This window comes from Girardinichthys multiradiatus, chromosome 11 (genome assembly GCF_021462225.1).
Source record: "Girardinichthys multiradiatus isolate DD_20200921_A chromosome 11, DD_fGirMul_XY1, whole genome shotgun sequence".
Classification (NCBI taxonomy): domain Eukaryota; kingdom Metazoa; phylum Chordata; class Actinopteri; order Cyprinodontiformes; family Goodeidae; genus Girardinichthys; species Girardinichthys multiradiatus.
This window is the reverse complement of record NC_061804.1, coordinates 7,939,548-7,953,321: the sequence shown is the minus strand read 5'-3', so window position 1 is coordinate 7,953,321 and position 13,774 is coordinate 7,939,548. Positions and strand designations below refer to the sequence as shown.

General features: G+C 40.4%; 1 protein-coding gene across 1 annotated transcript in view; it reads right to left on the bottom strand.

The window, feature by feature from the left end:
• Positions 1-4,386, bottom strand: part of tmem132e (transmembrane protein 132E) — a 656,500-nt gene extending 652,114 nt beyond the window's left edge. Inside the window, exon 1 of the mRNA XM_047378933.1 lies at positions 3,350-4,386. Coding sequence (XP_047234889.1) covers positions 3,350-3,410 — 61 coding nt within the window. The 5' untranslated portion in view covers positions 3,411-4,386. The remainder of the gene's footprint in view (positions 1-3,349) is intronic.
• Between the last annotated feature and the right edge of the window lie 9,388 nt (positions 4,387-13,774).

Below are 13,774 nucleotides of genomic sequence, written 5' to 3'. Positions count from 1 at the left end.
GACTTAATGATTATCTGGCTTTTTTCTCACAAACCTGTCATGTACAGGGGTTGGACAATGAAACTGAAACACTTGTCATTTTAGTGTGAGAGGTTTCATGATTAAATTGGACCAGCCTGGTAGCCAGTCTTCATTGATTGCACATTGCACCAGTAAGAGCAGAGTGTGAAGGTTCAATTAGCAGGGTAAGAGCACAGTTTTGTTCAAAATATTGAAATGCACACAACATTATGGGTGACATACCAGAGTTCAAAAGAGGACAAATTGTTGGTGCACGTCTTGCTGGCACATCTGTGACCAAGACAGCAATTCTTTGTGATGTATCAAGAGCCACGGTATCCAGGGTAATGTCAGCATACCACCAAGAAGGACGAACCACATCCAACAGGATTAACTGTGGACGCAAGAGGAAGCTATCTGAAAGGGATGTTCGGGTGCTAACCCGGATTGTATCCAAAAAGCATAAAACCACGGCTGCCCAAATCACGGCAGAATTAAATGTGCACCTCAACTCTCCTGTTTCCACCAGAACTGTCCATCAGGAGCTCCACAGGGTCAATATACGCGGCCGGGCTGCTATAGCCAAACCTTTGGTCACTCATGCCAATGCCAAACGTCGGTTTCAATGGTGCAAGGAGCACAAATCTTGGGCTGTGGACAATGTGAAACATGTATTGTTCTCTGATGAGTCCACCTTTACTGTTTTCCCCACATCTGGGAGAGTTACGGTGTGGAGAAGCCCCAAAGAAGCATACCACCCAGACTGTTGCATGCCCAGAGTGAAGCATGGGGGTGGATCAGTGATGGTTTGGGCAGTCATATCATGGCATTCCCTTGGCCCAATACTTGTGCTAGATGGGCGCGTCACTGCCAAGGACTACTGAACCATTCTTGAGGACCATGTGCATCCAATGGTTCAAACATTGTATCCTGAAGGTGGTGCCGTGTATCAGGATGACAATGCACCAATACACACAGCAAGACTGGTGAAAGATTGGTTTGATGAACATGAAAGTGAAGTTGAACATCTCCCATGGCCTGCACAGTCACCAGATCTAAATATTATTGAGCCACTTTGGGGTGGTTTGGAGGAGCGAGACAGGAAACGTTTTCCTCCACCAGTATCACGTAGTGACCTGGCCACTATCCTGCAAGAAGAATGGCTTAAAATCCCTCTGACCACTTGTGCGGAACTTGTATATGTCATTCCCAAGACGAATTGATGCTGTATTGGCCGCAAAAGGAGGCCCTACACCATACTAATAAATTATTGTGGTCTAAAACCACGTGCTTCAGTTTCATTGTCCAAGCCCTGTATGTCTCATCAGCGGACTTCACTCCGCCAGAAAAAGTCATTTCTGACTCTATTCATAAATACTGTTAGGTCTTTTCATATCACCAGCTGGTGCTTAAAACAGATGTCTAACTCCCATTTGCAGCACAGCTGATAAATACTGATTTAGAGATCAGAAATGTCAGTCGACATTGTAACTACCATTCAGCAACCCGGACGGTTGTTTATTACAGAAATTCTAATGTTTGTTGCTGTTTATAAATTAGAAATGTGTAGATAAGATGTCCTCGGGCATCCTCTGTAGAATATTAAAATACAAATGTGGGTGAATCAAGCATTTACTGGAAAATATGTTTTTATTGTTGTAATGATGTGGTTCAATTGTTGTTTTCTGGCTGTGTAAAATGTAACAATTTTAATAGAGACAGTTGCATCAGAACTGGCTCCAGCACCATTTGAGATTTTGCACTGGAACTACTTTGATGGAGAAAGCCCAGCTGTCCTTTATGAATGAAAGAGGTGACACTAATTAAATGTTGGGAGAAAAACATGTACTTTTGTGAAAGGTTACCACTTGACTTGTGTTTTATGTGCCTGTTTGGATGCTATGTGGTGCATTTTACAGTTACAAAAATTTTAATTAAAATGGTTAATGTCTCAAATGCCCCCTACTGAAAAGGCTGAGCGTACACCAAAATGTGATTTCAGTCCAAATAGATGTACAGGAGACTGTTGTATTTTCTGAAGTGGTTCCTAGAATAAAGTCTTAGGAACCACTCATCAGCCACATATTCTTGAGGTTCTCATACAAAAAGAGAGAAAAGGGCTTCTACTGCCAAAATTAATCTTGCAATCTGTTCTTCATGAGTAGAAACCCCAAGTCTCTGGAGACCAGGATTCCCTGAGGACCACCTGAAAGGCAGCCGGCACTTAACACTTTCAAAGTAGCACCTTCATTGTTCAAGAAGGTGGGTCCTCCTGCCATGCGCTAATCAGAATCTGACCACAGGCTGGGATGGAAATTGAGTGGGCAGAGCATTGTAGCGTGCAGCACACCGAATTCAACTGTCTCAATATGGTGCTCATGGTGAGTGTATGTCTTACTGCCCACGTAGGCATTTCTTTTGTGTGGTAATGAAATTGAGGAAAGACTTTGTAAAAATGAAAAGCATTAAGCAAAGTGCCTGTACTGTTTTGTAGAATGCAAGAGGTGGTTATGCAGCAAATGTGTCTTCATGCAGCTAATCCTGATTGTGGTTCCACAAATGAGCAGGCTACCCTGTGGGGTCCCACTACCCAACACTAGCACTCTAATACATGCATTCCAATGACACTTTCAGCCCAGTGCTGTGAAATGTTGCGTTGCTGCATCAATTAAATACAGGAGTGGGACATTAAAGAGGAGGAGCGATGAGACAGGTTCCCAGACATCTCCACATCAGAGGGACATGTCAGAAAATAATCTCTGGGATGTTTTTTTGTTGTATCTCACATACTTTGCAGAATAGTTCGGCCTACGTGGGACATATTGTCATGTACATTTGTTTATCAGTGCTATGAGAGCCCTTATAGTAGCAAGACATGAGACTGGGTGCACTCAGAGGAGGAAATCAGAGGGAGGCAGTTGACAGATGCTTAATATGTTGAGTCTGCCTCTCAGGAGTGGGCTGGTATTTAGATCACAAGTCCAGTGTACCCCTGATGTTTGTGACAGTAAATGAGACAATTATTCTAATTATTTAGTCAAGGTGTCAATCTAAACTAGTGAAAATGTTCTTTGATGTCATGGCAGCAAGTGTGCTTAAGTTAAGACACCTGAAAAGAAATGGAAACTAATGTTCTGGCTCTTCTAAAATACAAAGCAACATTGTGAAAGCTGTAATTGTGTCTGGATGTGCATGTTTGGAGAGAGGAAGGGAGGGGGTCATTTAAGCCACAATGACCAATCACAACACCAGCTGCCTCTGCAGTTGCATGTTTCAGAAAATTAGCACAATCACGTTCTGTGCAACACAACCAAGACACTAAAAAACGAAGGGACATATCATCACTCACCACAGGAAAGCACCACCACGCAGATGATGGGAGTCCATCTGAAATCCCGCACCCCTGACATGGTAGAAGAAATCCCAACGGCAGCGCGTTAAAATCCCAGTCGTCCCTGTAGTTTTGATCTGTAGCGGAGAAACAAAGCTCCCCTGCGGGCGTGAGCTGGTGCGGGTCTCCAACTTGGATGATGCGCAAAAGTCAGATGTGTATCTGAGCGCGTGACAGTGCGCGTGTGATGCGCTGTCGAGGTCTTTAAAAAAACTGTCTCTCTCGCTCCGTCTATATATATATATATTTTTTTTTTTTAAATATGTTACAGCTCAGTTAGAATCTTCCCAGAGTCCAGTCCACGTCCTCTCCAGAGCGCTTTCCTCCACAGATGGGAACAAAGTTGTATTACTGGTTTAATGTAAGAGGCACGGGAGATGCTCCGAGCACTCTGCAGAGACCCGATGAATTTACCCCCAAAAATGATCAATTTTGAAGACACGAGTGGAAAAATGACGCGCGCATAGGCTTAAACGCAGGACGCCAGCACGCCTTCTCCAAACAGATCCAGACCGGAATAACAATGAAGACGAACAGGAATATTTTCGTACGATAACTCAGTCTCTACTTTATAAATTACATAAGAAATTCCATGCACAAAATATACCGATGGTAAAGGAGAGGAGCGGGAAAAGGTGGTTGGGGGAGATCAGATGGATCCGCACCGCTCGGGTTCGGCTGTCACCGACTTCTTCGGGGTTTTAACATTCCACAGCGGAGACAAGAAGCCGGTGATTACAGTCAGATCAGAACGCCTGAAAACGGAAGTTTTAAATAAAACAGGTAAAAACAAACAAAAAAGGTCCGTTTCTGCGCTGAATGAAACACAGCCAAGTCCGCAGAACTCTGCGTTTTATCTCACTGGTCTCTGTGTGCGTTTGTTTTAATCCCAATTTGTCTGCTGCAAAAGCACTTCTCAGTGGACACGTTCCTGCGGGACACGGAGCTCACGCGCACGCTGACTGTCACGCACAAGCTCGCGGGCCAGGTGCGCAACTCCGTTCCCAAAACAAGTAAACGTGCTCACCTGACAATGTTCAGAGCCGCAGCTCAGTTAATCAATGTGAACACAACAGATAAAGAATATCCGGTGGACATTTTCAAAATAAAATTCGCATTCTCAGAAATCACGCGAGGTTAAACTCACCAATATCAGTTTCTTATTTAGAAAAAACTAGGCAATGTATCCTAGTTTCTAATCTTTGAATCAAAATCAATTAGGCTATCACTATAACTGTTATGATTTGTAGGTGTTTTGGGGTTTTGTTGGTCTTATTTCACAGTTGAAGTTTTGAATCATGTTTCTGTTTATTATTCTCCTAGTCATGCTTTAGTTTTTGTCTTCTAGTTCATGTGTTGTCAAGTTAAGTTTTTGGATCTTGTTATGCTTTCGTTTCATGTTTTTCTAGTTATGTTTCTATAAGTTTGTATCCTTGAATTCCTGTTTTGCTCCAGTTAGGTTTGTTCTCTCCTGTCAATTAAGTTTATTCGGTTCACCTGCTGCAAGCTAATCTGTCTCCTTGCTCCACCTGGTTCACACTCCATATATACACAACTGTTCAGTTATTCATCTCAGAAACATTTCAGATCATGTCACCTGCATCCTGTTGTTCACGCTAAGCCTGTCTTGCCAGCCCGCCCATGTCTGTTTTTGCCTGTCTTGCCTGCCCGTTTATTGTTTTGGTTCCTGCCTCCTCCTATGAGTGAGTTTTTTGTTATTAAATCTTTTGCACTTACCGTCATGCTGCCTGCTCGTCTGCATTCTGGGGTGCTACGCTGCACAAGTCCTAACAATAACACTGTAATAATAATCTTTATTTGTCATTTCAACTTGTAAATCCCAATGATATTTGTGTTCTGCATTTAACCCATCTCTTATGGAACAGGCTGCAGGAATGCAGGAGCATTCTGGGGCTCAGTGACTTGCTCAGGAACCACAGTAGCAGTCTGTGGGATTCAAACCAGGGAACTTGCAGCCTTCCCAAAACACAAGGGCCCTACTCTAACCACTAGGCCACCACTTATTACTGTCACTATTAGTCACAAAAAAAGAGAATACTAAAAACAGCTTAAACAAAAAGGACCAAAAATATGAAAACTGATATTTTATTGTTCAATATTATATTGTGCAATTAACATGTTTTTGTTGTCCGATGAGCTAACCCCTCCCTCCTACTGCCCTATGTCTAAAGGGATTGCTCAATCCAGCTCTCCATCCAACGGGTCCGGACTTCCCCAAACCTGAAAGGTCTTACTAAGCAGGTTTACTGAAAGTTCTGTTTAAGCTGGTGTTGGGAAATGACTCACCTAGCCTCTGACATCCTTCATACAAAAGTCTCGCCCTTCTTCAACTGGAGGTCCGGGCGACCGAGTAGCCTATCGCAGTCATCCACACCTTCAAGAGTCACTTTTGTTCATGGCTGCTCATTCCCTAATGTTACAACTGGCTCTTGGTATATGGGCTAGGTTAATTTTAGTGGCTCAGCACGAGCCCCAAGGGCGCTGTTTTAACAAACTTGGCTAAGGCAACCTATAAAAACCTCCTAAAATATCTTAGAACCAGGCAACAAGACTGTTTACCACCAATGAAAAACCAACAATACGATGACTCAAATAATTGAATGTCCACAATTTAACTAGAGTTTTATATGCTTTCTTTAATTAGTAACGCTTTTGCAGGGGTCAGTAACAGCTTAAATTCAGCAACACAAAATAATTTCAATAATAGAAATTAATCAATCAACTCAACCTGTCTTACCCTGATGCTGAAACTAGTGGGTTTGGAGAGATTCTTCTGGTAACAACGAGTGGTTTCTTGAAGGAAATACGACTTAATCTTCAGTTTTCTTCCTTTAAGTGGCAGGCACTGATGCTCCAGGCTTTGATGGTTAAACAGGATCTTTGTTGTTATATGTCTCTGAAGACAGTAGTTTCCAGAGGCTGAAGAGTTGAAGGAAACCCGGAGACATAAATGAGGTTGATTCAGGACTTCCAGAAGCCTGAAACTTAGAGCAATCAGCTGTTCACCGATCAAGTTCACTTCTGTTGTCTGGATAAAAAGGCTTTAGATGAAATCAGATTCTTAATCTTGAGGCACAGTCCTTTCTGGGCTCACGGGTTGATCCTCTTTTTAATGCAGTCAATCAGTTGGGCTGTGTCTCTGTTCCTTTTCCATCTAAGCTTCTTTTCTCCGTCCGATCTTGTTCGCTGGTCTTCTGTGAGGAAACAACCCCGTTCCATCCTTCAGCATTGCTTTTATGGTGCTTGATGCTTTCACCAGTCAGCCCCTTATTAGGCTCTTCAGTTATTGCGCAACCTATTCAGCTCAGCTTCTTGATTATTGCTCAGTACTTTAGTCATGGTCATTGTGACCTACTGATGCTGTTTTCCGGCCTTGGAGATGCTGATAATAGCCACGCAGCTGGTCTGTAGTCGCATCCTCCCTTCCTCCCGTTAGCCTTCAAAGGATTCGATGTCAGCATGCAGCCGGCTCTCGTCACTCCTAATCATCATACAGTTCTTTCCTTAATCTGCTCAGTTTTAAACTTTACACAGTATTACACATTCCATTCTCAGCTTTCAGCATTTACTTTAAAACACAGTTACAAAACCATCACTTCATTTTTTTTTTTATTCATGCTTCACAAATGATTATCTCTTTCATATTTGGCTGATTGAGAATGATGGTTTTTTTTGGTTTTTTTTACTTTAATTCTCTGTTCTTACCCACATTTCAATCATATATCTTAATGATCAAAGATTACTGATTGCATTTAATACTTGTAAAATCATCATACATCATTGGATACTTGTTGTTTATATTTCTGCAAAAGATAAAATGTGGCTCCACACAAGCCTCTCCAGTCTCTCAGCTCCAGAATATGAGAACATGCTTGTTTCACTCCCTGTTGCTTCAACTGTGTGTTTTAATAATTATTGTATGGATTACACATAAGGATATTTATTGTAACGTTTATGGAGTTAACTGTGAGCAGTTACTAAATGTTGCATGGATTACATGGAAAGATCTCACCTTATTTTGAAAATGTATTTTCTTCATTCTTGGCTTTCTTTTCTGCTAGCACAATGCCTGAATCCCTCTCTGTGAGTTTTAGTACATTAATTGCTATGTCATCCACATCAGGTAGGACATTAAGAGCAGTGAGCATCAATCCAAACAGTCAATATTACCGCTGCATAAAAAACATAATAGCCTGATATCTAAAAGTGACTCAAAACAGTCTTTTACAATGTTCAGATTGCACACATTGATACTGCATTGATGATTACGATCTAATTTATTGTGCAGTCCATATGACAATGCTGTCCTAAAATAGATTGTTAATTAGTTACAACTTTCTTTAAAGCATGATAGTTTATTTGGTGTTTTTCTCTTGTTTCTCAATGGAATATGAAGATGCATCTTAATAGATTAGAATATTACATTGTTTAAAAAAAAAATTTAATTTCAAAAAGTAAAACATGTTAGGTACATCTGTTACAAACACAGTAATGTTTTTCAAGCCTTTATTTTTGTTACTTCTATTGGTCATAGCTTGAGGTTAATGGATACTCCACGTCTAGTTTCTCAATTAAATACAATATCACATAAGATAAAGGACGTTTTTAAATACAGAAATGTTGTGTTACTACCATTTCATGGCCAACACAATCAAGAGTAAAACTACTGACTTGATAGCTGTCCAGCAGGTAGTCTGATATTCACCACATGGAGGGAAAGCCTGGACAGGTTATCATGTTTACAGAGTGTTGTATCCAAGCACAATTGGAAAGTTTAGTGGAAGGAAGATGTGAGGTAGGAAAAGGTACACAAACAAAGATAACTGCAGCCTTGAGGGTATTGTGAGGCAAAGTCCATTGAAGAATTTTGGAGAGATTCACAAGCCACTATACAAACATATCGAAAACATGAGCTCAGACTGTCCCATTCCTTGTGACAAACTTAATAGAGATGCTCATTTTAATTTTTCAGCAGGACTTTACACCTTCCCACACAATGAAAAATACAAATAGCAGGTTTACTCACCACTATTCCACTGAACCTGATTGGCCAGCAAACTGTCTCGTTCAAAGCCCAATAGAGAATCTATGGTGTATTGTCAAGAGGAAGAGAGATGCAGAGAGCAGAGTCAAAAGCCTCTGACTGAAGCAACTCTGTTGTTGTATGACAGTCGGATGAAAAGGATGCGCATGGTCGTCCATAATGTTCTTTATTGTATGAAGAATCCTTCTTTGCACAATGAGCTCCACAGGTTCTAGAGGAGTCCCTAGAATAGAGCCAGCCTTCTTTATCAGCTTGTTTAGCTTGTCTATTTTTTTGTCGCTGGCTCTGGAGCTGCTACCCCAACAGATGATGGAAGAAGAGATCACACTCTCCACAACAGACTTATAGAAGATATGCAGTATCTTAATCAATTTTGTTTTCTATAATTCTATAATTTACTCCAGATGTCTTTATTACGGTCTCCCAATGACCCATGCATGCTTAGTACATTAAGACTGAATCCCCTGCTGGCCTCCATAAACCTTTCCTAAAGGTGTGGTATTTGTATTTTATTTTACTCAACTTGACGGTGAAGTACACAATTATATCTGGCTTTTATTGATCTGTTTGTAATTGGATTTGAATTTGAGTTTGACTGTAATGAATTGGATTGTGTCTGGTTAAAATAGGATTGCATGTAATTGGATTTAAAGTGAACGGGTTTCTTTTGTTAAAAAAAGAGACACTGTCCTGAGATGACCTTTGAGGGGGGTCATAAAGGAATTATCTAATAAAGCTTAGGGATAAATTGCATTTAAAAAGGTGTATCTCCTCAGTGTCTTTTTTTAGGACTGTCATTTTTGGACTACCAACTTACATTAAACTTTATTGGCTTTACAAATAGTTACAGCCTTGTAACAAAAAAATTACATTGGCAGGGCATGGTGTAGTGGTAGAACCAATGCTCCATATACGGATGTTATCCTTGGCGCAGCACCTGGGTTCTATTCCCGACCTTTTGCCACATGTCTTTCCCCCATATATATACATGTACAGGTCCTTCTCAAAATATTAGCATATTGTGATAAAGTTCATTATTTTCCATAATGTCATGATGAAAATTTAACATTCATATATTTTAGATTCATTGCACACTAACTGAAATATTTCAGGTCTTTTATTGTCTTAATACGGATCTCTAAACGAGCTATGAACCTAATCATCTGAATCAACGAGTTAACTCTAAACACCTGCAAAAGATTCCTGAGGCCTTTAAAACTCCCAGCCTGGTTCATCACTCAAAACCCCAATCATGGGTAAGACTGCCGACCTGACTGCTGTCCAGAAGGCCACTATTGACACCCTCAAGCAAGAGGGTAAGACACAGAAAGAAATTTCTGAACGAATAGGCTGTTCCCAGAGTGCTGTATCAAGGCACCTCAGTGGGAAGTCTGTGGGAAGGAAAAAGTGTGGCAGAGAACGCTGCACAACGAGAGGAGGTGACCGGACCCTGAGGAAGATTGTGGAGAAGGGCCGATTCCAGACCTTGGGGGACCTGCGGAAGCAGTGGATTGAGTCTGGAGTAGAAACATCCAGAGCCACCGTGCACAGGCGTGTGCAGGAAATGGGCTACATGTGCCACATTCCCCAGGTCAAGCCACTTTTGAACCAGAAACAGCGGCAGAAGCGCCTGACCTGGGCTACAGAGAAGCAGCAGTTGCTCAGTGGTCCAAAGTACTTTTTTCGGATGAAAGCAAATTCTGCATGTCATTCGGAAATCAAGGTGCCAGAGTCTGGAGGAAGACTGGGGAGAAGGAAATGCCAAAATGCCAGACGTCCAGTGTCAAGTACCCACAGTCAGTGATGGTCTGGGGTGCCGTGTCAGCTGCTGGTGTTGGTCCACTGTGTTTTATCAAGGGCAGGGTCAATGCAGCTAGCTATCAGGAGATTTTGGAGCACTTCATGCTTCCATCTGCTGAAAAGCTTTATGGAGATGAAGATTTCATTTTTCAGCACGACCTGGCACCTGCTCACAGTGCCAAAACCACTGGTTAATGGTTTACTGACCATGGTATCACTGTGCTCAATTGGCCTGCACACTCTCCTGACCTGAACCCCATAGAGAATCTGTGGGATATTGTGAAGAGAACGTTGAGAGACTCAAGACCCAACACTCTGGATGAGCTAAAGGCTATCGAAGCATCCTGGGCCTCCATAAGACCTCAGCAGTGCCACAGGCTGATTGCCTCCATGCCACGCCGCATTGAAGCAGTCATTTCTGCAAAAGGATTCCCGACCAAGTATTGAGTGCATAACTGTACATGATTATTTGAAGGTTGACGTTTTTTGTATTAAAAACACTTTTCTTTTATTGGTCGGATGAAATATGCTAATTTTGTGAGATAGGAATTTTGGGTTTTCATGAGCTGTATGCCAAAATTATCCGTATTAAGACAATAAAAGACCTGAAATATTTCAGTTAGTGTGCAATGAATCTAAAATATATGAATGTTAAATTTTCATCATTACATTATGGAAAATAATGAACTTTATCACAATATGCTAATATTTTGAGAAGGACCTGTATATATATATATATATCTGTAAACTCAAACCTGTGAAGTGCGTCCTCGACGTGTCCACCTTGACCAAAAATCCTCCAATGCTGCTGAGGTAAAAGAGTTCTGCAATGAAAAATTGAAAAATCTCCATAATATATTACTCCTCCGAATATAAAGACTCATTACCAGGTACTGCAAACATCTGATGGCAGTTGTTGCCGTCAAGGGTGGCACAAAAAATTATTGGTTCTAGTTTTTCACATAGAGCCAGGTTGGTTTGAGTTAGCTTTTTCTTTTAACAAAATTAAAAACATATTTTTGTAGTTACTCTGGTCATCTTTGTCTCATTGGTCTTCTGTTGTGTTCCATAATGATAGAATGAGAAGCTACTGGTTGAACGCTAGAAAATATTGCATTAACACATACAAATTAAGTTAGAAAGCCCTTGGTAGTCTAACTTGGCAGAATGTCTCTTCTTAGACCCCCTTGAGAATTTGGATTGGCAAAGCATTCCTCCTGAACCTCTTTGGGGTTCTGAGCTAATGGAGATCTACTAATGTATTAAAATAAATCCTGCCCAACTGTTAAATAGCTTGTGTTTTGGCAGGTGACACAGGGAACATTCATAAGACAGTTGGAAGTATCATGATCCACAGGTATTTGTGTTTTGGTTTTCAGATCATTTCTAATTTGTTATTTATCGACATTAGAATTTTCCCTTCTTAGTTCCTTCGTGTTGACTTGTGTCTAGCTCAGCTCCCTTTGTGTTTATTTGTCTCCCTAGTCTCCCTGCTCTCACTCTGCCACAGCTGTTCCACATTCCCTCTGATTAAGCTCAACTGGTTCAAATATTATTCTCCACCCATCTCAGTATTTAAGCTCCTTGTTTTTCATTGTTCCTCGCTGTATTTTGTTGCTACCCTCCTCCATGTTCCATGTCCTTCTCTACCTGTGTTATTTCCGTATATTCTCTTTGATTATTATTATTATAATTATTATTATTATTAAAACTCGGCCCATCTCCATCACGGTTTGTTTCATCATTTAGTCTTTCTTACTGAACACCATGTCAGAAGAATCCAGCCAGCCGCACCCAGCTGAGTCGTATAAAGAAGGCTTTGAAAAGCTAAAAAGGGTGGTTAGGGTGTATATTGACACAGTTGCTAATTGTCTGTGCTTGCTGTCTATTCAGCCCTGAGATGATTTTGGTTATAACTCAACCCTAAGTAAACAAACAAAGCAGTGCATGGACTTCAAAAGAAAACTACATGCAACATTAAATATAAAGGAAATTTGAGATGTCTAATGTATTAGTCTCCCCATTATCTGCATATGAGCTGACAATGTTTTCTTTCTATAAATCAAAGGTACATAGCTAAAAGAGGAAAGTCCCTGAAGGATAAGAAATTTACATTAAACTCCAGGTCAAGTCCAAGAATATTGTTTTTCAGCTTAATATATATTTTTACCACTTATTCTACAGGTGAAATGCAACAAAATAAAAGGCCAAAAGTGATACACTCTGAAAAGCAAGGAATCAGTTTGGACATAATTTTACACACATGCAAACCAGTGATTAGTAAACAGTTTGAATTGGAAAAAGCCAGAACAAGCCCCTAGAAGACAAAAATCAAATTAAGTGGTACACCAAAAACAATTCACTGGGTTGAGCTGGAGGATCTGAATGCTTCATGAAATAATTCACACTCAACATCAACTGGCTGGATGGGCTCAAATGCAATATTTCAATAATCTGCCTGCTCCTGAGAAAGTGGCAACAGCAGTGGTTTATAGAGACAAACGGCAGTAAAAACAAGACTGTTCATCATGTTCATCATTCATTGTGTTTTAATAAACTGAAACATAAAATCTAGAAACTAAACCTAAAACAGGAATTCAGTTACACTAAATATCAATTCAAGTATCATCATTCATGCATTTTCCAGTGTCTCAGCAAATTTTCTGCTGTTCAGTATAAACATGAATAAAATCTCCAGAGCTGTTTTTGCATACACTTAAACAATGAACTCCTTGAACATAATTGGCTTATTAGATATCTGCTGAAATGAGCAGCTGCACAGCTTTCTGCCTCAGCACTCTGAAATTTTAAATACTGTACGCTAGTTAATGATCTGGCAAGCAAAAAACAAAAAAATATAATCAGTGTACAACCCCAACAGGTGGTGGTATTTAATTTCCTCCTTGTTTGTAATGCAAAAAAGTGCAGAGCTCAGAGTCTTTCTTAACAATCTGGAGGAGAAGACCAACAGGCCCCAATCCCAATGCGCCTGTGGGTTTAACACATCTAATTTATCACATCCACTTATACAAATCAAGTCACTTGCAATTTTCCAGTTAGAACACCTGAGCTGCACTGGAGCACGAGGCAGCCAGGTGACTAAGCAAGCTGTGGTTCTTCTCCACCAGCCAGAGGCCAAAGGCAGCTAGGCTGTTGCAGGAATGCCATTCCTTCTAAAGGCTTATTTTAGTCTGCAATTTATCATTTCACCTTGTGACATATTAAAAAAAGACTAATTGTCAAATCAAGAAAACTTTGTCAGCTTTGTGAGAATTCGGTTTGAGTTATTTCCTGTAGGAGTTTAATAATTCAAGCATTTATGCCTGATAGAATAGCTTTGTGTTATAAAGTAACAAATTCAATCTTTTTCATTCTTTCTTTTAAATTTTAACGAATTAATTTATAAACTGTTCAAACTATGAATTGCCAGTAGTGAAGCTCATACGGTATTATTTTTCAAAGATATTATCTTGAGAACTAGTTGGTATTCCGAAAAACTCTTACATGCTGCTGATTCT